This window comes from Hemitrygon akajei, chromosome 3 (assembly GCF_048418815.1).
Source record: "Hemitrygon akajei chromosome 3, sHemAka1.3, whole genome shotgun sequence".
NCBI lineage: Eukaryota > Metazoa > Chordata > Chondrichthyes > Myliobatiformes > Dasyatidae > Hemitrygon > Hemitrygon akajei.
The window spans coordinates 27,277,133-27,303,461 of record NC_133126.1 but is presented as its reverse complement, the minus strand read 5'-3'; the positions used below and the strand labels follow the sequence as shown (position 1 = coordinate 27,303,461).

Genomic DNA, 26,329 nt, shown 5'->3' with positions numbered 1-26,329 from the left:
TTCTGAAAATATTGCATGAGAAGGATCATTAATTATGTGGTTGAATGCTTGCGTATTAAGGATGATATCTGGCATAATATAAATTCACAGAATATTGCTAAATGAACGTAAATCTATTAAATGGTATTGTAAGGAGTCATCAGTGTATTTTGTTTTATTTAGGAAGGGGAAATCTCATTTTCCTTCCATCTTTCCCCCTCCCCAACCATTCAAACGCACATTGCTGTCATTGTGGGTTGGTAATTTAAGGGAGTTGAATCAATGCAAGAAAATTATTGGTGCTTTAAGTCAATTCTGTAGTACTTCTGCAGTGCAGCGAGGTCTAAGGAGATTAATGCCGAGTATATCTCAACAGACATGATCTTGAATGGAAAAAGAAACTACTCTGAAATATGAACATCAGTCATTTCTATTCCTTAACACGAGGAAATCTGCAGATGCTGGAAATTCAAGCAACACATACAAAATGCTGGTGGAATGCAGCAGGCCAGACAGTGTCTATAGGAAGTACAGTCGACCCTCTTGGCCCAAAATGTCGACTGTACTTCTTCCTATAGATGCTGCCTGGCCTGCTGCGTTCCACCAGCATTTTGTGTGTTGTTTATATCTATTCCTTAGTTTTTTTTTAATTGAGGGAATAAATACACTTTTATATAGTTGTAGTTGATCATAAAATTAAACAGGGAAAACCATCTTGATGCTTGAACAATGCATACTTGGAATAGCCCTCTTTAAGTATTTGGCTCAGTGACAATATTTGTATTGGGATTGGCATAATACCCAGTCATCGAACTCCATAAAGGAAATGCTTTGGCTAACAATTGAAGGACTGGAGCAATACACCCTACATGATGCCACGTATTTGTTGGCTTCTCCTTGGATAATATGCTTTTCAAAAACTGCCACTGCTTCTCAAAGCTTATTAAATAGTGTGGTAATGTGAAAAGTTATTATGTGTTTATGGAGAAGTTTGGAAAGCATGTGGCAGAAACACACAAAAGGATGTTGATAGCGTTAGATGAAGAAATGCAGGAGAAGGCTGATGTGGATGCAGACCTTTGGGTATCATATAATTTAGAATTGGTCTTTTTGGAAGCCCTGATTCTAAATCTTATTAAACTCAATTCACTTTCAGAAGCAATTGAAACTTAAAATTTACCAAAGCTTATGATAGAGACACAAGATTAATACACGTTCTAAATATGGGGTGCTGCAGATGCTGGAACTCCAGAGTAGCACACACAAAATACTAAAGAAACTCAGCAGGTCAGGCAGCATCTGTGAAGGGGGATAAACAGTTGACAGTTTGGACGGAGACTCTTCATGAGGACTGGAAAGAAAGGTAGCAGAAGCTAGAATAATAAGGTGACAGGAGTGGAAGGAGTAGAAGCTGAGAGGTGAAAGGTGAGTCCTGGTGTGAAGGAAGGTGGGTTGGGGAGGGTGGGGATGAACTCAGAAGCTGGAAGGTGATGGGTGAGAAAGGTAAAAGGCTAAAGAAGAAGGAATCTCATAGGACAGGACAGTGAACCATGCTGAAAAGAGGAATGGTAATGATGGGCAGGTGAGAACAGAAATGGTAATAGTGGAGTTGGAATGGAAAGATAGAGAAGGGGAGGGGTGGAAGTTACCATGTTAGAAAAATCAGTGTTTATTCCTTCAAGTTGGAAGCAACTCAGATGGAATATGAGGTGTTCCTCCTTTAACCTGTGATTGGCCTTATCGTGCCAGTAGTTGGAATGGGAATTGAAAGTAGAATTAAAATGGGTAGCCACTGGGAAATCCTGCCTTTTGTGGCGGATGTAGAATACGTGCTTGACAGTTACTTGGTGCATCTCTATCAATATAGCTTCCTACTCTACAGCCCTGTCCCAATAACTGGTTTCCCTTCTATGCCTCCTCAAAACCTTTTCAAATGACCATTTCCCTTGTAGATCTGCCTGATTAAGTGCTTCACGTTTTCTGAAAAAGACTACACCCAGAATTGTTGAATATGCCTTTTGTAATTGTAACCCTTATTCTCCGCTTTAAAAACTTGTACACAGTTGGAATTATCTCACTTATGAATTGTACAGTTCTGGATAGAAAATCTTGTTCTTTTTTTTTCATTTCATTCTTCTGATTAAGCTGTCACTTTTTTCATGACTTGTGTCTGCACACCTAGGTCTCTGTGCTCCATTGAATTTGTTAATTTTATCGTGTACTCCATTTTTGTACTCCAGAGTAAACCAATATTCATTTTAGTTTAATTACAGTATTGAACACTAGTTATATAAGGTATACTACTCTATATTTGGATGTTCCAATTATTTGCTCTCCTTTCTTTGAATAAATTGCTTGAGGCAAAAAAAAGTTAGATTATAGCTCCTTCAAGTACAGGTTTCCCCCGCAATCCGAAAGTAGAGCGTTGCTATGAAACGGTTTGTAAACCAAAACGTCGTGAAGCGAAGAAGCAATTACCATTAATTTATATGGGAAAAATTTTTGAGTGTTCCCAGACCCAAAAAAATAACTTAACCAAATCATACCAAATAACACATAAAACCTAAAATAACACTAACATATAGTAAAAGCAAGAATGATATGATAAATATGCAGCCTATATAAAGTAGAAATATTGTAGGTACAGTGTAGTTTAACTTATCAATATCGGGAAGACAGCGAGCCAAAATCGATTTGGAGAGAAAAAATCAGCATGTACACACATGTGCAAACAACTGCTCACACAAGGCTTCACGGTCATTGTAGTCTTTCTAGGGGTAAACACGTATAAAGCGGGTGTCTTTTTTTGTAAAAGCAAAAATCCTCTTTGGTTATCAAAAACAGGTACTAATGTAGGTCTTTCATAACAGCGAGCTGTCGTAAAGCGAACGTTCAAAAAACAGAGGACGTCTATATAGAATAGCTTATCTGTGGAGTTAGAACATAAAACATTACAGCATAGGATCAAGTGCTTTGGCTCACAATGTTGTGCCAAACCAATTAAAGTAGTAATCAAAAGGCCAATGAAACTAACTCTTCTGCCTGTACAATGTCCATGTCTCACAAAATGCTGGTGGAACACAGCAGGCCAGGCAGCATCTATAAGGAGAAGCACTGTCGACGTTTCGGGCCGAGAAGGGTCTTGGCCCGAAACAGCGACAGTGCTTCTCCTTATAGATGCTGCCTGGCCTGCTGTGTTCCACCAGCATTTTGTGTGTGTTGTTTGAATTTCCAGCATCTGCAGATTTCCCCGTGTTTGCAATGTCCATATCTGTCCATTTTCCTCACATTCATGTGCCTATCTTAATGTCTCTTAAAAGTCCCTAATGTATCTGCCTCCACCACTACCCCAACAGTGCATTCCAAGCACTCGCCACTCTCTGTGCAAAAAACAACTTGCCTCTTTCATCTCCTTGAACTTAACCCCCTTCATCTTAAATGCATGCCCTCTGCGATTAGACATTTCAACACCAGGAAAAAGATGCTGTCTGTCTACTCTTTATATGCCTCTCATAATCTTACAAACTTCTATCAGATCTCCCCTCAGCCTGCATCGCTCCAGAGAAAACAGCCCAAGTTTGTCCAACTTCTCATTATAGTTTATGCTCTCTAATCCAGGCAGCATCCTGGTAAACCTTTTCTGTGCCCTCTCCAAAGCTTTAACATCTTATAATAGGGCGACCAGAACTGTATCCTTCTTAACCACCCTATCACCTGTGTAGCTGCTTTCAAGGCTTGGGTTCCAACACCATTCAAGTCAAGTCAAGTTTATTGTCGTTTCGACCATAAACTGCTGGTACAGTACATGATAAAAACGAAACAACGTTCCTCCAGGACCCTGGTGCGACATGAAACAACACAAAACTACATTAGACCATGAGACAGCACAAGGCTACACTAGACTACATAAAACAACATAAAAACTGCACTAGACTACAGACCTGCACAGGACTACATAAACTGCACAAAACAGTGCAGGGCAGTACAATCATTAACAAATAAGACAATAGGTACAGTAAAGGACAAATTACAATGTAATATTAAATGATGATGTCAGTCTAGACCAGGGGTGTCAAACTCATTTTAGGTCACGGGCCGGATCAGTCGGACGCGTGCGAACGCAGCTTTCGTTGCCTCCATTTTTTCAGCCTGCTCTCATGTGTCTCAGTCTCTGCTATAACTACAAAGTGTTTCACTTTACAAATTCCGTTTCTTATGAAGAAGACTGCCGAATAAACACTAAAAACCCTGAAAACCTGGTACCTGAATAAACTCAGCATTAGCCATATCATACGCCATAGGCGCTTCGATTACTGGGGCCAGCTTTAATAGTAATTAGATATTATCTTGCGGGCCAAAGATAATTCCACCGCGGGCCGGATTTGGCCCGTGGGCCTTGAGTTTGACATATATGGTCTAGACTCTGAGTATTGAGGAGTCTGATGGCTTGGGGGAAGAAACTGTTGCACAGTCTGTTTGTGAGAGCCCGAATGCTTTGATACCTTTTGCCAGATGGCAGGAGGGAGAAGAGTTTGTGTGAGGGGTGCGTGGGGTCCTTCACAATACCGTTAGCTTTGTGGGTGTCCCATGTGGTGTAAATGTCTGTAATAGCGGGAAGAGAGACCCCAATGACCTTCTCAGCTGACCTCACTATCCGCTGCAGGGTCTGGAGATCCGAGACAATGCAATTCCTGAACCAGGCAGTGATGCAGCTGCTCAGAATACTCTCGATACATCCTCTGTAGAATGTGGTGAGGATGAGGGGTGGGAGATGGACTTTCCTCAGCCTTCACAGAAAGTAGAGACGCTGCTGGGCTTTCTTGGCTATGGAGCTGCTGTTGCCCATAACAGTGTACTGTCTCTTTACATCTGACCCACCAGCATGCCAGACTTCACAATGGCTGGATTAATTTCCATTTGACATTTCTCCACCAATCTTCATATCATCTGCAAACATATTATCCCACACATCTACATTTTCATTCTGGGCATTTATTTACATCATAAACAGCAGAGATACAGTAGCAATTCCTGTGGAACACTCTTAATCACAGACCTCCAACTAGAATAAGTTACTTCGACCACTACCCACTATCTTCTATGGGCAAGCCAGTTCTGAGTCCAAAAGGCCAATTGATCATTGATTGCACGCATCTTTATCTTCTGAACGCTCCTCCCATGAGGGACCTTGTCAAATACCTTACTCAGATCCATGTAGACAACATCCACAGTTCCACCTTATATAACCATATATATATAACAATCACAGCACGGAAACAGGCCATTCCGGCCCTCCTAGTCCGTGCCGAACTCTTAATCTCACCTAGTCCCACCTACCCGCACTCAGCCCATAACCCTCCACTCCTTTCCTGTCCATATACCTATCCAATTTTACCTTAAATGACACAACTGAACTGGCCTCTACTACTTCTACAGGAAGCTCATTCCACACAGCTATCACTCTCTGAGTAAAGAAATACCCCCTCGTGTTTCCCTTAAACTTTTGCCCCCTAAATCTCAAATCATGTCCTCTCGTTTGAATCTCCCCTACTCTCAATGGAAACAGCCTATTCATGTCAACTCTATCTATCCCTCTCAAAATTTTAAATACCTCGATCAAATCCCCCCTCAACCTTCTACGCTCCAATGAATAGAGACCTAACTTGTTCAACCTTTCTCTGTAACTTAAGTGCTGAAACCCAGGTAACATCCTAGTAAATCGTCCCTGCACTCTCTCTAATTTATTGATATCTTTCTTATAATTCGGTGACCAGAACTGTACACAATATTCCAAATTTGGCCTTACCAATGCCTTGTACAATTTTAACATTACATCCCAACTTCTGTACTCAATGCTCTGATTTATAAAGGCCAGCGTTCCAAAAGCCTTCTTCACCACCCTATCTACATGAGACTCCACCTTCAGGGAACTATGCACTGTTATTCCTAGATCTCTCTGTTCCACTGCATTCCTCAATGCCCTACCATTTACCCTGTATGTTCTATTTGGATTATTCCTGCCAAAATGTAGAACCTCACACTTCTCAGCATTAAACTCCATCTGCCAACGTTCAGCCCATTCTTCTAACCGGCATAAATCTCCCTGCAAGCTTTGAAAACCCACCTCATTATCCACAACACCTCCTACCTTAGTATCATCGGCAGTTTCAGCGACAGGTTACTATCGATGCAATGCTCCTCAGACAGGATGAAGAGGTCAATACTCCCCAATGCCATTAGGCTTTACAATTCAACCGCCAGGACTTAAGAACTTTTTAAAAAGCTATTATTAATGCTTTTTGAGATAGTGATTTAGATGCATATCATATTTTTTACTGAGTTAAGTATTGTATGTAATTAGTTTTGCTACAACAAGTGTATGGGACATTGGAAAAAAGTTGAATTTCCCCATGGGGATGAATAAAGTATCTATCTATCTATCTATCTATCTACTTACTAATCCAATTTACCACCCCATCATCCAGATCATTTATGTATATTACAAACAACATTGGGCCCAAAACAGATCCCTGAGGCACCCCGCTAGTCACCGGCCTCCATCCCGATAAACAATTATCCACCACTACTCTCTGGCATCTCCCATCTAGCCACTGTTGATCATCCTCATCACCTCGTCAAAAACCTCAGTGAAGTAAGACACAACTTGCCCCGCACAAAGCCATGGTGGCTGTCCCTAATTAGGCCATGGTTTTCCAAATGCTCGTAAATGCTATCCTTTCTAGTAACTTCCCTACCACTGATGTGAGATTCACTGGTCTATAGCTTCCAGGATTATCCCTCGTTTCTTTCTTGAATACTGGAATTCATTAACAAGGTAAAGTTTAGAAGCAGAAATTATAAGCAAATTACCAGGAATCTTGCTTTGATAGAATTCTTTGTTCCCGTATGCAGTGATATAATCGTAATGTTTACATTAAAGCCTATAAACTGAAAGTTCTGATATTTATTGCAAAGAGTTTCTTTGCAGATTTGGTTTGTGGTTCTTTTGTTCAGGTTATCAATAATTCCAAGTGAAATTATAAATGTTAGAGAAGTTGTGCTTTGCTTACAGACTGCATGTGGAATACATTGTATATTATTTCCTTACATAAGGAAGGTTATTAATGTATTGGAAGTAATTCAAAGGTTTGTCAAACTGATAACTTGAATGGTGGACTGTTTTATGAGGATTGGCTGACCAACTAGATTTGTAAGCATTCAAGTTTAGAAGACTGAAAGAGCGTTGTTTACTTGGATTTTCAGAAGGCCTTTGACAATTGCTGATAAAAGCCCATGGTATTAAAGGAAAGATATGAGCATGGATAGAAGATTGGCTGACTGGAAGAGGCAAAAAGTGGGAATAAAGGAGGCCTTTAAATGCTATTGACTCCTGATGTTCCTCTAGGGTCAGTGTTAGGGCTGCATCTTTTCACGTCTTATGTTAATGACTTGGATGATGGAGTTGTTAACTTTGTGGCTAAGTTTGCAGATGATATAAAGGTGTGGAGGGTCAGGTAGTGTGAGGAAGTAGGGTGTCTGCTGTGCGGCTTGGATAGATTAGGAGAATGGCAAATAAGTGGCAGATGGGTACAGTGTAGGAAACTATGGTCATGCACTTTGATAAAAGAAGTAAAGGCATGGACTATTTTACTAAATTGAGAGCCAATTCAGAAGTCAGAGGTGCAAAGGGATTTGGGAGTCCTAGTGCAGAATTTCCTAAAGTTTAACTCGCAGCTTTAGTTGGTAGTAAGGAAGGCAGGTACAATGTTCTTTGATCAGGGGGTGGTGAACATTTGGAATTCACTGTCATAGACATTTGTGGAAGCCAAGTCATTGGGATAGTGGCAGTTGATCGGTTCTTGATTAGTTAGGGCTTTAAAGGATACAAGAAGAAAGCAGAAGAATGGAGTTGAGAGGGATAATAAGTGGAGTGGAAACTATAGAAAGAGTGCAGAGGGGATTTAGAAGAATGTTGCCTGGATTGGGGAGCAGGCCTTATGAGAATAGGTTGAGTGAATTCTTCTCTTTCTCCGTGAAGCGGTGGGGGATGAGAGGTGACCTGATAAAGGTGTATAAGATGATGAGAGCCATTGATTGTGTGTTTAGTCAGAGGCTTTTTCCCGGGCTGAAATGGCTAACATGAGGGGGCACAGTTTTAAGGTGCTTGGAAGTAGGTACAGAGGAGATGTCAGGGGTAAGTTTTTTATGCAGAGAGTGGTGAGTGCACGGAATGGGCTGCCAGCAACGGTGGTGGAGGCAGATAGAATAGGGTCTTTTAAGAGACTCCTGGAATGGTACATGGAGCTTAGAAAAATAGAGGGCTATGGGTAACCCTAGGTAATTTCTAAAGTAAGCACATGTTTGGCACAGCTTTGTGGGCCAAAGGGCCTATATTGTGCTGTAGATTTTCTATGTTCTAATAAATCAGTTATGGTGGAGCAGACTCAGTGGACAAATGGCCTAATTCTGCTCCTATGTTTCATGGTTTATATGAGAACTTTGTTGATCTTGACAGGGTTGCTATGGAGAACATATTTCCTCCTCTGGGAGAATCTGGAGCTAGGGGGTCTCTTTTTAAGGCAATTGAGTCACTTGTTTTTTTTCTCCTGAGTTCACAGGTCTTTAGCATGCTCTTCCTGAAGGGATGGTGACAACACAGTCTGAACTTAAGGGTAAAAATAGATAAGTTCCTGATAATCAAGGGATTGAAAGGTTACTGCAGGAGAACAATGATGTCTAATTGAGGTGATAATCAGATTATCTATGATTTTAAACAGCCACACATGGTGGATGGCCCAACTGTCTTACTCCTGCTTCTGATTAGTATCTACATTCGCAAAGTTATATGTCGTGGAGATTGCATTTAATTTCTGTTTTTTATGATCAAATCATCCTGAAGTCCATCGGGAATAGGGCAACATGGTAGCTTAGTGGTTAGCAAGACTCTATTACAGCTCCAGCAACCCTGATCCAATTCCTCCATTGTCTGTAAGAAGTTTGTATAATTTCTCCATGTCCGTATGTCTTTTCTTGATGCTCCAGATTCCTCTCACATTCCAAAGATGTACGGGTTGGGTTAGTAAATTGTGGGCGTGCTATATTGCCACCAAAAGCATGGCGATACTTGTGGGCTGCCCCCAGTACATCCTCTGACTTTGTTAGTTGTTTGGTACACACAATGCATTTCACTGTATGTTTTGATGTACGTACATGTGAGAAAACAAGCTAATCTTTATAATACTGTTCAGCAACAAAAATCATTTGATATTTGAGTTTCAGAACAACACTGATAGAATGCTGATAAAGTTTCAAAGGGCATTTGAAGAATTTGTCCTGGGGAAGGGTCTTGGCCCAAAACATCGACTGACCTACTGAGTTTTTCCAGCATTTTGTGTGTGTGTGTGTTGCAAAATATTCATTTATTGTAAACCAATGGTCTTGGACACTTCCAAACATCATTGCAAACAAATAAGCAGAACACATATGTACAATAACCTAAATTTGTCATCGTATGTGAACTGAAATGACAAGAAAAACAAGAATGAGCTTGTGCCATTTTTATTCAATTTAGTTCTTATATAAAAATCTATATGCTGTGTTTGTTGTATAATTATGGTTATTCATCCATGTTATTGGGATAAATATGTGGTCACTTAATCAGTTTGTATTTTGGTTTAAGTATGAAACTCATAGCTATTGTTGTGCTTTTTTTTAGGATATCCTCCTCATTAATCTCATCATTGAACATATGATTTGTGATCCAGATCCTGAGCTTGGCGGTGCAGTCCAACTTATGGGACTACTCCGCACTCTGGTTGACCCTGAGAACATGTTGGCCACGGCCAATGTAAGTATGCTAAGGTCTTGTGTTTTTTTTAACATTGCATTTGCTATTTTATCTGGGGGTTTTTATAGCTAATACAGTGTCAGTTTCATCCCTTGACGCTTACAGCCTCGAGGGCATAATTTTAAGATGATTGGAGGGGAAGTATGAGGGAAGAGGGGTGTCAGAGGCAAGTTCTTTACTTGGAGAGTGGTGGGTGCATGGAATACCCTGCCAGTGGTGATTGTAGAGGCAGATAAATAAGGGCATTTAAGAAACTCTTAGATAGGCACACGGGTGATAGAAAATGTAGGAAGGAAAAGTTAGATTGATTGTAGCATAGGTTAAAAGGTCGGCACAACACCATGGACCAAAGGGCCTGTAGTGTCTTGTAATGTTCTAAGTGTAGCAAACACCATGATTTCCACCTCTTTCTAGTTCAAGATATGGAATTGTTTTGTGATTTTTTTTTTAAAGTATCAGACAAAGAATGGAATACAGAATAAGTTCCCCTGCTTGAGCACACATATTAATCCATTGTACTAATGGGCTACATCAAGTTAGACCACTAGTGTCAGGCAACAGCACCTGTGGTACCCACCTACACAACCAGATTTTTTTCTGGATGTGAAAGCTCAAATGAGATGACCTTGCACACATCGTACAAGGCAGAGAATTCCCTTAAGCTATTACTAAGCCAGGTAGTTGTTCCTGGAAACTGTTCTCTACATAAAGCTATTTCCAATTGTGATCTAGCCAAATATTGAGTTTAAATTGTATTTTTTTCAGGTGATTTAAGTTGGTGAATTGGTTTATTATTGTCACATGTGCCAAGTACAGTAAGAAACTTCTTGTTTTGTCTGCTATCCATACAGATCTTTTCATTACCATAGTGCATTGTGATAATACAACAGAAAGCAATAACAGAATGCAGAATAAAGAATTCCATTTACAGAGAGTACAAGCAAACAATAATGTGCAAGGGCCACGGTGAAGTAGCTCGTGAAGTCAAGGGTCTATCATAACATACTAGGGAATCATTTAAAAGTCTTATAACAGTGGGATAGAAGCTGTTCTTGAGCTTGGTGGTATGTGCTTCTAGACTTTTGTATCTCCTGCCTGATAGGAAGGGGGATTAGTTAAAGGAATTATTTCACAATTTAACAAACCATTAGTCCATTTTATAAGATGGGTTTATGGGAAAATTAGTAAATTTAGGGTGAATTATTAAGTATAGCTTGGGTAAATTCATGAAGTGCTATTAATCTATAAAAACACAATAGTTCCCTCTGCTGGGTAACTGAGGAATAAAACAAACAGCTGCCCTTTTTGAGTTTGATTAGTTTGGCACATTGATACCTATCATTAATATTCTATTTAGAAAGGATCAGAGAGCAGTCCTTTATTGGCCATTTCTTGGTAGTGTTACCAAAACCACAGAATTTTTTTCTGATCTGACCTGATTTGATCACAAATCAAACAACTGTAGATGCTAAAATCTGAAAGAAAGACAAAAAAATGCTGTAAAAATGTAAAGGTGCTCAAGCAGCATCTGTAGAGAGAGAGGGAAACAAAGTTAAATTTTCAGGTCAATGACTTTCATCAGGACTGGGAAAACTTTAGAAAACTAACATAGTCATCAAACACTACAGCATAGATACTGGCATTTTGGCTCATCTAGTCCATGGTGAACTGTTATTCTGCCTAGTTCCATCAACCTGCACCTGACCATAGACCTCCATACTCCTCTCATCCAGGTACCTATCCAAATTTCTTATGTCGAAATCGAACCTGCATCAACTACATCCACTGGCAGCTCCTTACACACTCACACTATCCTATGAGTGAAGAAATTGCCCTTTCAATTCCCAGTAAATATTTCATCTTTCACCCTTAGCCCATGACCTCTAGATCTAGTGTCACCCAATCTCAGTGCTTGCATTTACTCTATCTATATCCCTCAAAGAAATTGTGGATCTCAAATCCCAGATCTCTCTGTTCTATTGTTTTAAACTGCAGGAGAGGAGTGAACTCATGCAGTGTCTGTGACCAAGAGAGATCAAATGACACAAATGATGGTGATGCCAACTGAGGTCACAGGAAAAATTTTGTACATTGCAGTTAAACGGTCTGTGGCAGTTATAAACATAGGATGGTGAATAAGAATGATGGATGGGAGGAAGTGGGCAGGCAGGGCAGAGGGAGTATCAGTGCTGGATACAAAACTCACTATTCACTGGAAATTTGAAATTCAGTTACAGTCGGTCAACGATCAGAGCAATTTTAAAGGATAAAGTGAGAATAATGGAGCATGTGAAAAGCCCTGCCCCGTTGAAAGCAACAATTATTACTAAGCAACACAGTGGTTTAATTATTGGAATACATACGTTTCTTAAGTGTTTTATATGCATAGAAAGGTAAAATATATACTATATATTAAGACAAACGTTTGACTAACTGATGCTAAATAATACCGGATGTACTTGTTCCGACTTACGTACAAATCCAACTTAAAGGCGGACTCGGGAACGGAACTCTTTCGTAACCCGGGGACTGCCTGTATCTTTTCTATATTATAAATGATATTTTTTACAATATCAGCACTGTTTGCATGTAATAATTTGCTGTAATTTGGAATATTTAATTTCCTTCCACAGAAAACAGAGAAGACTGAATTCCTCAGTTTCTTTTACAAACACTGCATGCATGTCCTGACTGCCCCCTTGCTGGCGAATACCACTGAGGAGAAGCCCAGCAAAGGTGAGCCATCTCCGTATAATGGTCAGTACCAATCATCATCTTATCTTCAGCCTGTGGCATGCAAATACATGTTTATTTAAAATGTTGAGTGGTGATGAAGGTACTTTGTCTGCTACTCAACTCCTAGCATTGCCTGTTTCTAAACTCAGACAGCAATGACTGGAGAGCTTTTCTTGTCCATTCCAAGGCAGAATAGCTCAGCTGAGGAATGGAAACCGACAATGCAACCCTCATCCCAGATATGCTGTCAATAAATCAAATGTTATTTGTTTCATTCCAGATCAAAAGTAACCATACTTACTGTAATTTTCTAAATATTCAGAGAATGCTTCCTCCTGTATTTAATTGTCATTTTCATGAATTATGAATTTCACTTGGTCTTGAAAAATGCAAAAAGTCACCTCTAAGTGTAATTCCATGGGGTTTTCACTAAAGTCTACATGATTGGTTGTCTGTCGTATCTGATGGTGACAGTTAGGTTTGTGCAGTTCTTTGTCGAATATGTGAAGTCCGTGAAAAAACCCTTACTGGAGAGGTTTTAAAGTGGAAAAGCTGTTGCACTAGAGCAGTTCCACTCTGTACCCTTGGAAGTCCAGGTTCAGTGCTAGGATAGTTGTCACAGCTGGGGTCCTCCTTTGTTGCAATGGATGACCAACACTACTCCTGTGCCTTGTCATGCCCTTTGCTCTCCATGAAGCATTACAGGACTGCCTTCCTGGCCGTTGGATCTTACTGTTGATCTCATCCACACAGTCTGCCAGGTCTGACTTCACATTTTAGGACAGACATCCGGCTACCACACCTGGTTTAGCCCGGCTACTGAAGTGGTATACTGGGGTGTGGCAGCTGTTGCATGCAACAGGTGCAAGCTGAGTGTCTGGTAGGAACTTTCCAGAGATGAGTAAACATCCCCAGAGTGGGACACAATGAGCCCCTTCACCGGTGATGCTGTCACTCCCTGGACACCCTGTGCACCTGAAGGCTACATAGCAGTCAGTTAAAAAGAGATTTTTTTTTGGTGCAAGACAGCATCAAGCAACAAGTTCTTCAGTGCAAGGTGGATGCTTTCTAGCTGGTTTTTTAAATAATCAAGGTCGAGAGTGGAAGTGCAACGGCTTTTCCACTTTAAAACCCCTCCGGCACATGCTTTTATTGTGCAGTTTGCATCATCAATGAAGAACTGCACAAATCTAACTGTCATTATTGGATACTACTGGCAACCCATCAAGTCTTTTTATTAATACTGTAGTATAGTTTGAACTTCTGAAGCATGCTTCAGAGAACTAGAGGATAGAGTTAGCACTGTTGGTGGATATGAAGTTGCACAATATGTAAGATATAATGAATAAATTTAGTATACTTTGAACTTGCATTTGTACAAATTAAACATGCCAAATTTATGAATGCATTTTTGAATGTTAAATTCTCTACATAATTTGCTTGGAATTGTTATGGCAAGTTTCTTGGGAAAACAAGCCACTAGGTTGCTGCAAACCAAATTACTGATTTTAACTAAGTGCCTTGAAGGAGGTTGTAGCAAGTACTGAACTTTAATTAGAAGATTGCTATTTCTTTCTAAGTTACTTTTGCGTTTCTTTAGATTTAAGACCCCCCCCCCCATGGCTGTCCCACTTTTTCACCCCACACACCACTTCCTAGCCACGTTGTTCCCCACATTCCAGTGTATTATACTGTTGGATTTGATAGTTGTTGTTGATCACATCTCCATAATTCTAAATGTTTAAACATACTGGATTGGCATGTTGTGTTAGAAAATGGAGCAATGTGGAATTTCAAAGTATACAATCTTCTGGCTTGTTTAGTAGTTTTGAATTTGTTTTACAAATGGTTCCAGTTGAGCAGAGCTGCTGTTGTCAGAACTTGTGGAAAATGTATTCAGTACACTGGCAATTGATAATGCCATTAGTTTTTCTCTTTAACAATCTTGTTGCCACATTCATGTGGTTCTGTTCCTCCCTCACTCCAAAAAGAAACACACACACACACACAGAGCCCTGATATTCTGTGCAGTCATTCGTAACAATGATTTCAATGATACCAAACCTTTGGGTTTTTATTTGGCTGCTCCTAGAAGTGCTTCCTGTGCTAGACCAGAAGTGAAGGACTTCATCTGGACACATCTGCACTAAGCTGTACCAAAGAAGAAACTAGTGATGTCACCCTTGCCCTTAAAAAGCCATAGGTATGTAGAGGTCTGACATCAGCTGCTTTGCTCAGCACAACTGTAAGAAATGAACTCACTGTTCCTCCTCCTTTACAACAGAGTCACTCAATGCTATTTCAGGAAGGAAAGACATCAACTCAAGCTTGCATTTGATGAGCAAGCAATAGTCGATATTCAGTATAACTACCTGCTTTCCTTCCTTAAGTAGGAAGTACACTACAATTTAATTTCCACCATCAACCACATTTTTATGCTAGGAATGTTACTGAAAGGGATGTTCCAGATAACCACTGAAACTTAGTTATTTAACATAGTTATGTTTGTTATGCACAAATTGTAATTTTCATAAGGAGTAGATGCTGCTTGTTTGTCTTCCTTGTTTTTGAGAGAGGAGCCATCTAAAATTAATAAAGGATTTTAAATCAGGATCCGGTTTATTATCACTTACATGTCATGAAATTTGTTTATTTGTCTTTTTGTGTGGTATAAACATTTCTATCAGTTACAATAGAGGATATAAAAAAATAAATATTGTAAAAAGAGAGCAAAATAGTGAGGTCACAAATAGAAAATCTGCAGAAGCTGGAAATCCAAGTAACACACACAAAATGCTGGAGAAACTCAGCAGGCCAGGCAGCATCTATGGAGTTGATGTTTCAGGCCAAGACCCTTCATCAGAACTACAGGAAAAAGGATTAAGATGTGGGGGGGGGGGGGGGGGAAGAAACGTAAGGTGATAGATGAAACCAGGAAGCGGGGGAGTGGGGTTGGGGGAGTTGTGAAGTAAAGAGCTGGGAAGTTGATTGGTGATATAGATACAGGGCTGGAGAAGGGGGAATCTGATAGAAGAGGACAAGGCCATGGAAGAAAGAAAAGGGGGAGGAGCACCAAAGGGAGGTGATGGGCAGGTAAGGAGATAAGGTAAGAAAGGGGAAAAGGAAGTGGGGAATGGTGAAGCAAGGGAGGTGGGCATTACCGGAAATTCAAAAAATAGATGTTCATGCTATCAGGCTGGAGGCTACCCAAAGGAAGTATAAGGTGTGCTCTTCTAACCTGAGTGTGGCCTTCTTCGTAACAATAGAGGGGGCCATGGACTAACATGTTGGAATGCGAATGGGAAGTGGAATTTAAAATGGGTGGCCACTGAGAGATCTTGCTTTTTCTGGGTAATTTTCATAGGGCTTTCAGAAATCTGATGGCACAGGGGAAAAAGCTGTTCTTAAAATGTTAAGCATGCATCTTCAACTTCCTGTACTGCCTCCCTGATAGCAATGAAAAGAGGGCATGTCCTGGGTGGTGAGTCCTTCATGTTAGATGCTTCCTTCTTGAGGCACCACCTTTTGAAGATGTCTCCAGTTGTGAGGAGAGTTGTGCTCATGATCGAGATAGCTGAATTTCCAATCCTCTGCTGCTTTTTCTGATACTGTGCTTTGGCGCCCCATACTAGCTGGTGATGCAACCAGTCAGTAGGCTCTCCATTGAACATCTGTAGAAATTTGCTAGAGTCTTTGGTTGCATACCAAACTGCCTGATACTCCTAATGAAATATAGCCTCATGCATCCCACTTCATAATTGCATCAATATGTTAGGTCCAGGATGGATCTTCAAATATCTGAATGTAAATGTTGAAGTGTGCATAAAGTTCTAAAAGGATTTACATAAGTTATTAGTAGACCAACTTCAGTAGATACCATGGGCAAGACTTGGATATGGACCATGTACTGGATCCAGTAAAGAACTGAAGTACCTCAAGGAGAGTCACCACTTACAGTAAAAGTCCTAGCATTGTAGAAATAGAGGCAACCATGGTTTTTATGGCAAGATCAGTAATGGTTGACATTCACTGTGAACATTAGTAAGGGTTTGAATGCATTGGAAGTAAATTATTTGGGGGAGATCGTTAGAGATTTGGATGTTAGTTAACATAACAATTTTCAGGTATGGGAAAGTTGAAATCCCAATGTCTCTGAGTCCAGGTTCGCTGAAGGTCAAAGACGGCCTGTCCAGGGGTTGGAGAACTATGTATGTGGGAGGGTAGGTGTAAGGGAGAAATGGGGTTTGTTTTGTTTCTTTGTATGTTGTGTTTTGTTATGTTCTGTGTTGTTCTGCTGAGCATTGTGAGCACGTAATGTTGGTGCCAGAATGCATAGCGACACTAGCAGGCTGACCCAGCACAATGTGTTGATTGTTAACAGAAATGACACATTTCATTCTATATTTTGAAGTATGCGTGATAAATAAATTTGAATCTTTAATTATCAGATACCTTGAAAAATTGTGAAATAAACTGTATTTCCCCCTCCTCCATCTTAATGTTTATTAGAGAGCACTTGGGCAACTCTAGACTATAATGTAGTGGGTCATTATATTTGGCTTGGTCACAAGTCATTTGTAAGAGCGGTTCTTTATGCTTTAAGAAATTATTAGGGGATATTAATAAGAAATGAAAGCTGTTTTGATGGAAGAGAATAAAACAATTAAACTGTGTTCAGATCTGTCAAAACAGAACGAATAAGTACACGCAATGCAGTGTGCTTATAGCAGATTTAAAACAGTTTTAGGAGCTATTTCTCCAGTGAAGATGCAAAAGGCTGTAGATCCTAACTGCTTCATTCTAAACACTCACCCAGCACCCCCCCTCCCCCCACCACCACCTTTACCATTCTCCCACCTGGTCACCTGGTTCCATCTGCCTGTCTTCTGGTTCCTCTCATTATCTATCCACCCTAACTGATTCCATAAGTTCCAGTCCCGCTCCACTATCACCTCCCAGCATCTGTTTCTATCTCTACCCTTCTCTCATCCATCTGCCCATCAATCTCTTTTACCAGCATCTGCTTCACTTTTTCACCCCTCTTCCCCCCCCCCCCACCCCACAGTCTCTTTTAGACCATCAGTCCTGATGTTGGGACTTGACCTGAATTGTCAATTACCCTTTTACTTACACAGATGCCGCCTGACTGGCTGAGTTCCTCCAGCAGATTGTTTTTATTTCTCTGTGCATTTAGCCATCTTCAAAGCAATCAAAGTTAGGACAGATTTTGATTAAGAAGCCAGCAGCCATTAACAAAAAGAGGTGATGTTTTATAACGTGCAATTCACCTTCAGTTGTACCGGTTGTGACATTTTAAATGAACATGGTGATGCTGTGAGGCAAGTTATTTAAAGTAATTTAATGAAATGTTGAAATGTTAGTACTTTCTTTAATCAAAAGGAAGTTCAACTGCTTTGTTTACATCAGTCAATTTCAGAATTGACTTGTTTGTTGCCTTTTCCTTTAGGTAGCTCACTCTCCCTTCCTCTATCAGAACTGGTCACTCCTGCCAGTCATGTTCCAACCCTGTCTCACCTCTTCCTCTCACTTCTTTAAGATGGCTATCTTCCCTCTGCACTCTCGGTCCTGATGCAAGGTCTTGGCCAGAATCGTAGACTATCCCTTCGCCTCCACAGATTCTTCCTGATACACTGAATTCCTTCAGCAACACATACAAAATGCTGGGGGAACACAGCAAGTCAGGCAACATCTATGGAGAAGAAATAAAAAGTCGATGTTTCAGGCCGCGACCCTTCATCAGGACTGGAAAGGAAAGGGGCAGAAGCCAGAATAAGAAGGTGGGGGGGAGGGGAAAGAGTACAAGCTGGCAGGTGATAGGTGAGACCAGGTGAGGGGAAAGGTTTGTGGGTGGGGGAGAAGGGATGAAGTGAGAAGTTGGGAGTGGATGGGCGGAAGAGATAAAGGGCTGAAGAAGAAAGAATCTTGAGAGTGGACCATGAGAGAAAGTGAATGAGGAGGGACACCAGAGGGAGTTGATGGGAAGGTGAGTAAAAGAGAAAGAGGTAAGAGGGGGAGAAAGAGAAGTGGAGGGTGGAGAAATTGCTAGAAGTTCCTCCACCAGTTGTCTTTTGCTCCAGATTCTATCATCTGCAATCTCTTGTGCCACCAGGCAGCCATTATGTTGGTTGAGTTTTGTAATTCTTTTGGTATAGTCAGATGTGCAGGGCATGTCTTATAGCCTCACCATTTACAACACATTACACAAAGAAGTTTAATATGCTAGAAACCATCTGCGTTAACCCTTTTGGACTTGCCCAGTCAGTGATGTTCCTTTTGTTCTGACCATCCCTCCTCTACAGCCCCTACTAAAAACTAACTTGTCTTTAAACACAAGTGATTCTGCAGATGCTGGAATTCTTGAGCAACACACACAAAATGCTGGGATCTGTCAAGGTCATCTATTGTATCCAATCTTCCGTTGCAGCCTCCTCTACGTCGGTAACCCGACGCAGATTGGTGGATGGTTTTGTTGAGCACCTTTACTCTGTCCGCCGCAAAAGGCTGGATCTCCTGGTGGCCACCCATTTCAATTGAACTTCCCATTCCCATTCTGATATATCGGTCCATGGCCTCCTCTACTGCCATGATGTGGCCAAACTCAGGTTGAAGGAGCAACACCTCATAAACAGCCTCCAACCTGATGATATGAACATTGATTTCTCAACTTATAGTAATTTCTGCATCCTTTCCCTTCTCTCTTTTAACAATCCACATTCTGGCTCCTTCAAACCCCTTCTTTTCTCCTCACCTACCCATCACCTCCTTCCTTTTCAGACCTGATGAAGGGTCTCAGCCCAAAGCATCAACTGTTTATTCCCCTCCATAGATGCTGCCTGACTTGCTGAGATCCTCCGGCATTTTGTGTGTGTTGTTTTTATGTTTTCCAATTTTGACAAATAGACCAGGAGCTGAAATGTTATTTCTCTTTCCACGGATGCTGCCTCACCTGCGTTTCCGGCTACTTTTTTATTTCCATTTATTAGTAACTGCATTTTTATTCCCTGTTTCTTCTTATCTTGTTGCTGTTGTTGGAATCTCTTGCACATAATGTTGTTTGAATTTTTTAATATAGCTGAATTTAATAATAATAATAATCTGTTAGATTATTTATGCATTGTCATAGTTATAATGTACATTACCAGGTGAAAGTTAATCACATCTGGACAGTTGTCATTGAGTGACTCTTAATATTGGTGTGTTGAATGTATGATCAAGTTTGTTGAGGTTACTTGGAGATTATAAAAGTTTAAATGTCTTGTTTAACATGTTAAAGGAACAAATGGTTAAACAATAATGATTACAACATGCTGAAAGGTTAGCTTATTTTTTGTTAGTGTTGAGCAAGGTATGTGAATTTAAAAAATATTTAATCATCAGTGTGGGTAGTCCCTTTTTCAAAGAGGTAGTGCATTGTGATGTCAGCTTCAGTGTGCTGAAATACAGCTATGTGGAGATGGAACCTAAATTCTTCTAGCAGACAAGTCTGAAATCTGATAGCTGCTTCCTTGGCAGAGCAATATAGCCCCATATAAGCAGATTTCAGCTTGCTGGAAGAGTAACTATATATCAGTTATTGTATGTCTTTCAGCTTACTAGGAAGTAAAAACACATCAAAATGCAGAAATACAAGTGATTCTGCAGATGCTGGAAATCGAGAACAGCACACACAAAATAGAGTAACTCAGCAGGTCATGTAGCGTCTATAGAAGGGAATAAACAGTTGACATGCATTGTACCATTTAAAATTCCCTTGCTATCTTAGCCTGCATTTTCTGTAGCACTTGCATCTTCCAAAATACACCAAAGTCTTTCACAAAAACATTTATTGAAAGCTGCCACCCATCAAATAATGCAGACATATTCAGATGACCAAAAAGTATTTTTGCACAGGTGTAGTTTTAAGGCTGCATCTTAAGAGGAGGAAGAAGGGCTGGAATTTCATTGCTTGGTAATTGGCAGCTAAAGTCAAGGCCTCAGAGGATAGTAGTTGAAAATTGAATTGGAAAGATTGGACAAACTTGGGTTGTTTCTTCTGGACCATCAGAGGCTGAGGGGAGGTCTGAGCGATGTTTATAAAATTGAGATTAAAGATTAGCTGTATTTGTCATATGTACATCAAAATATACAGTGAAATGTGTCGTTTGTGTTAGTGACCAACACAGTCCAAGGATGTGCTGGGGGCCCCACAAGTGTCACCATGCTTTTGGTGCTAATGTAGCACGCCCACAACTTGCTAGGCCTAACCCATGAATCTTTGGAATGTGGGAGGAAACCAGAGCACCCAGAGGAAAAGCACGTTGTTACAGGGGGAACGTACAAACTCCTTAGAGATGGGCAGGAATTGAACCCCTGTCGTTTATGCTAACCATGCTACTGTGATTGAGAGGCATAGATATGATAGTGATTTGGTATCTTCTTCTCAGTGTCACGTTCTTTTAAGGTACGTTCAAAGATCTGTGGAGCAACTTTTTTTTACGTAAAGAGTGGTGGGTGACTAATATACTCCTGGCGAGGTGATGGAGGCAGATACAATAGGGTTTAAGTGGCTCTTAGATAGGCACATGATCATGCAGAGAATAGAATAATATAAGACATGGTGTTGGGAAAAAGGAATACTTTAGTAAGGTGTTTAATTTGGCAAATCTGGGCCAAAGGGCCTGTTCCTGTGCGGTACTGCTCTATTTTCTCGAGGTACAATTGATGGGCTCATTCTGTGTATGATGCTCTGCTAACTTGTTTATATCACACCCTGATGGTGTCTGAGTCATCCTGAGGCACTTCACATTGACAAAGTATAATATAACAGTCAGTGTTGCTCAAAGAACTGGGTAATGATTTGAATGAAACAAAGACACTACTAAGAGGTCATCCCTGGGAAACAAACTGGTTGCACATTTTTACTGATTCCACTTGTATGTTGATTTTGTCTATGTCTGGAAGAAAAGTACAATCACACAATGTGATAACCATATAATATTTCAGTATGGATTGGATGGACTGAAAGGCCTGTTTTGTGCTGTAGCACTCTATGACTATACCTCCACAGTATTGTAATCAATGACATAAGGCAGATTAGAAAGAACAGTTAATAAAAGTGGAGGCAGAGGAATCATTCAGGTTTCCTATAATTATGGGAGCTTGTTCATATCTGCAGATATTCATAAAGACTAATACAAGGGGTCATAATTTTAAGGTGAGTGAGGGGAAGTACAGGGGGAACATCAGAGGTAAGTGTTTTACCAAGCGAGTGCTGGGTGCATGGAACACCTTGCTAGGGGTGCTGGTAGAGGCAGATACATTAGGGACATTTAAGAAACTGCTAGATAGGCACATGGATCATAGAAAAACAGAGACCGTTGTAGGAGGGGAAGTCTTAGATATAGTAGGTTCAAAGGTCAGCAAAACATCATGGCCATAGGGCTTGTACTGTGCTGTGTGTAATGTCCTGTGTTCTATAAGTTGGGCATTTGTAACTCCAGGGTAGCCTGTACTACCATAAATGGCTAATTTGTGACTCCTTGAAAGGGATAACCTGAAGCTTTAAAGATGACCTATCTGTGATTTGTTAAATTACCAAAAAAAAGTAATAAAATAGTGGCATTGATGTACAGAGAGAACTTGGAATGCAAATCCATAGCTCTCTGAAAGTGGCAACACAAGAGAGTAGGTGGTAAGAAGGCATGCTTGATTTCATTGGTCACAGTGTTGAATATAAGTGTCAGAAAGTCGTTGCAACTGGTCACCACACAGCAGGAACAATGTGGAGACTTTGGAGAGAATGCAGATCTGGATGTTGACTGGGTTGGAGTATATTAGTGATTAGGGCATGGTTAGTTAAATGGCCTTGTGCTATACTGCTCTACAGGAAGAGCCTTGCTGTATTACCATCTCCATTCACTGTGGTTTATAGTTTTGTAAGTTGGTTATGTCTGTTAAAGTTATAATGTATCTTATGCATTTTGAATGTAACTATACTGCTATTTTATTTCTTTCACAGCACAGCAATGTAAAAATCAGAGCTTGAGGCAAGCTGATCTTTGTCTATTTGTCTTGCTTGCTTTTTGTTTTTAAGAGTAAAGTTCAAGTTACAAGTTGTTCATATCACATTCTTGTTTTGTTCTTCAGATGACTTCCAGACAGCTCAGCTTTTAGCCTTAATTTTGGAATTGCTCACCTTCTGCGTGGAGCATCACACCTATCATATTAAAAACTATATTATAAACAAGGACATTTTACGGAGAGTGCTTGTACTCATGGGCTCAAAGCATGCCTTTGTGGCCTTGTGTAAGTCAAAGGCTGATGGTTTTTTAATCCATTATTTTAATTGACCTTTCTCAGATTAGCTGTTATATGATGTCTTAAATTTCCTTTTACTTTCAGGTGCACTTCGCTTCATGAGAAAAATAATTGGTTTGAAAGATGAGTTCTACAATCGCTACATAATGAAAGCTTTTCTCTTTGAAGCTGTGGTGAAGGCATTTCTGAACAATGGGACCCGCTATAATTTGCTAAATTCGGCAATTATTGAAATGTTTGAATTTATCAGAGTGGTAAGTTCTCCCAGCTCACTGAAATTGCACTAGTGCGCAGTTACTAGTCTGGAAACACCGGCAGAATAAGTAAAGACATAAACTAAATAAATGTAATTGATTATTGTTGTCACATGTACTGAGGTGCTTTTATTTGCATGCTATCCAGACAGTTCATTCCATCCACCAGTCAAAAAGAAAACAGGCAGTTAGAACAGCGAGAAGAGTTTAAAAGGAGACGGTTATTTCTTCAGCGGTTTGATTGGGGCATGACTGCACAAGCGTGTGGACATCAGTTAGAACAACAAGAAGAGTTTAAAGGAGACAGCTTTATAGAACAGGCGACGGAGTAGAGAGAGACAGAGTAGGGCGGCTGTGGCTCAACAGGGCTTCAGTGATGAGTCGAGGTGTGGTAGGTTGCCAGTGTACAATACAGACAGGAAGTATAGAACATAGAACAATACAGCACAGTACAGGCCCTTCGGCCCACAATGTTGTGCCGACCCTTAAACCCTGCCTCCCATATAAACCCCCACCTTAAATTCCTCCATATACCTGTCTAGTAGTCTCTTAACTTTCACTAGTGTATCTGCCTCCACCACTGACTCAGGCAGTGCATTCCATGCACCAGCCACTCTCTGAGTAAAAGTCCTTCATCTAATAACCCCCTTGAACTTTCCTCCCCTTACCTTAAAGCCATGTTGTCTTGTATTGAGCAGTGGTGCCCTGGGGAAGAGGCGCTGGCTGTCCACTCTTGTCTATTCCTCTTAATATCTTGTATACCTCTATCATGTCTCCTCTCATCCTCTTTCTCTCCGGAAAGTAAAGCCCTAGCTCCCTTAATCTCTGATCATAATGCATACTCAATAAACCAGGCAGCATCCTGGTAAATCTCCTCTGTACCCTTTCCAATGCTTCCACATCCTTCCTATAGTGAGGTGACCAGAACTGGACACAGTACTCCAAGTGTGGCCTAACCAGAGTTTTATAGAGCTGCATCATTACCCCGCGACTCTTAAACTCTATCCCTCGACTTATGAAAGCTAACACTCCATAAGCTTTCTTAACTACCCTATCTACCTGTAAGGCAACTTTCAGGGATCTGTGGACATGTACCCCCGGATCCCTCTGCTCCTCCACACTTACAAGTATCCTGCCATTTACTTTGTACTCTGCCTTGGAGTTTGTCCTTCCAAACTCCATGTGTGTGAAGCCAATGTTCTGTATTCGGTGTCAGATGTGGGAAGTCCTGGAGATTCCCAGCCTTCCAGATGGCCACATCTGCGCCAGTTGCATCAAGCTGCAGCTCCTTAGGGACTGAGTTAGGGAACTGAAGATGCAGTTTGGTGACCTTCGTCTAGTCAGGGAGAGTGAGGAGGTGAGAGATAGGACCTATAGGCATATAGTCACACCGAGGCCTCGGGAGACAGGAGAGGGAAGGGCAAGAGTCACATGCTAGAGGGTACCTCTGTGGCTGTCCCCCTTAACAATAAGTACTCCTGTTTGAGTACTGTGGGGGGTGGGCGGATGGCCTACCTGGGGGAAGCAACAGTGGCCGAGCCTTCTGGCACAGAGTCTGGCCCTGTGGCTCAGAAGGGAAGGGAAAGGAAGAGGATGGCAGCAGTAACAGAGGACTCCATAGTCGGGGGGGTGGGGGGGGGGGGGTGGTTTCTGATCATGTCCACGATATCCTGAAGTGGGAAGGAGAACAGCCAGAGGTCGTGGTACATATTGGTACCAACAACATAGGTAAGAAAAGGGAGGAGGTCCTGAATACAGACTACAGGGAATTAGGAAAGAAATTGAGAAGCAGGACCTCAAAGGTAGTAATCTCGGGATTACTGCCTGTGCCATGTGACAGTGAGTATAGGAATAGAATGAAGTGGAGGATAAATGTGTGGCTGAGGGATTGGAGCAGGGGGAAGGGATTCAGATTCCTCAATCATTGGGTTCTCTTTTGAGGCAGGTGAGACTTTTACAAAAAGGATGTGTTGCACTTGAATCCGAGGAGGACCAATATCCTGGCAGGGAGGTTTGCTAAGGCTACTGGGGAGAGTTTAAACTACAGTTGTGGGGGGTTGGGAACTGAACTGAAGAGATGGAAGAAGCGGTTGGCTCACAAATAGAGAAAGCTTGTAGACAGTCCGAGAGGGAGGACAGGCAGGTGATAGAGAAGGGATGCGCTCAGACTGATGGTTTGAGATGTGTCTATTTTAATGCAAGGAGTATTATGAACAAAGCGGATGTGCTTAGAGCATGGATCAGTACTTGGAGCTATGATGTTGTAGCCATTACAGAGACTTGAATGGCTCAGGGGTAGGAATGTTTACTTAGAGTGCCAGGCTTCAGTTGTTTCAGAAAGGTTAGTGAGGGAGGCAAAAGAGGTGGAAGCGTGGCACTGTTGATCAGAGATAGTGTCACGGCTGCAGAAAAGGAGTAAGTCATGGAGGGATTGTCTATGGAGTCTCTGTGGGTGGAAGTTAGAAACAGGAAAAGTTCATTATTCTACTGGGTGTTTTTTATAGACCACCCAATAGAAACAGGGACATCAAGGAGCAGATAGGAAGACAGATTCTGGAAAGGTGTAATAATAACAGGGTTGTCATAGAGGGAGATTTTAATTTCCCAAATATCAGTTGGCATTTCCCTAGAGCGGGGGGTTTAGACGAGGTGGAGTTTGTTTAGGTTTGATCAGGAAGGTTTGTTGACACAATATGTAGATAAGCCTACAAGAGGAGAGGCTGTTCTTGATCTGGTATTGGAAAATGAACCTGGTCAGGTGTCAGATCTCTCAGTGGGAGAGCATTTTGGAGATAGTGATCACAATTCTATCTCCTTTACCATGGCATTGGAGAGGGATAATAACAGACAAGTTAGGAAAGTGTTTAATTGGAGTAAGAGGAAATAAGAGGCTAAAAGGCAGGAACTTGGAAGCATAAATTGGGAACAGATGTTCTCGGAAATGTACGGCAGAACTGTGGCAAATGTTCAGGGGATATTTGCGTGGAGTTCTGCATAGGTACATTCAAATGAGACAGGGAAAGGATGGTAGCATACAGGAACCGTGGTTTACAAAGGCTGTTGTAGATCTAATCAAGAAGAAAAATAAGCTTACGAAAGTTTCAAAAAACTAGGTAATGATAGAGATCTAAAAGATTATAAGGCTAGCAGAAAGGAGCTTAAGAAAGAAATTGGGAGAGCCAGAAGGGGCCATGAG

General features: G+C 41.0%; 1 protein-coding gene across 4 annotated transcripts in view; it reads left to right on the top strand.

The window, feature by feature from the left end:
• LOC140724794 (serine/threonine-protein phosphatase 4 regulatory subunit 3) overlaps positions 1-26,329 on the top strand; it is a 130,519-nt gene that overhangs the window by 92,889 nt on the left and 11,301 nt on the right. For 3 of the 4 annotated variants that reach the window (XR_012098189.1, XM_073039412.1, XM_073039409.1), the window contains 4 exons: positions 9,695-9,826; positions 12,460-12,583; positions 22,709-22,867; positions 22,964-23,133. Coding sequence is in view for 3 of the 4 variants with exons in the window: in XM_073039412.1 (XP_072895513.1) it covers positions 9,695-9,826; positions 12,460-12,583; positions 22,709-22,867; positions 22,964-23,133 (585 nt within the window). In the remaining variant the exon portion in view is untranslated. The remainder of the gene's footprint in view (positions 1-9,694; positions 9,827-12,459; positions 12,584-22,708; positions 22,868-22,963; positions 23,134-26,329) is intronic. The other variant, XM_073039410.1, reaches the window with a different exon arrangement.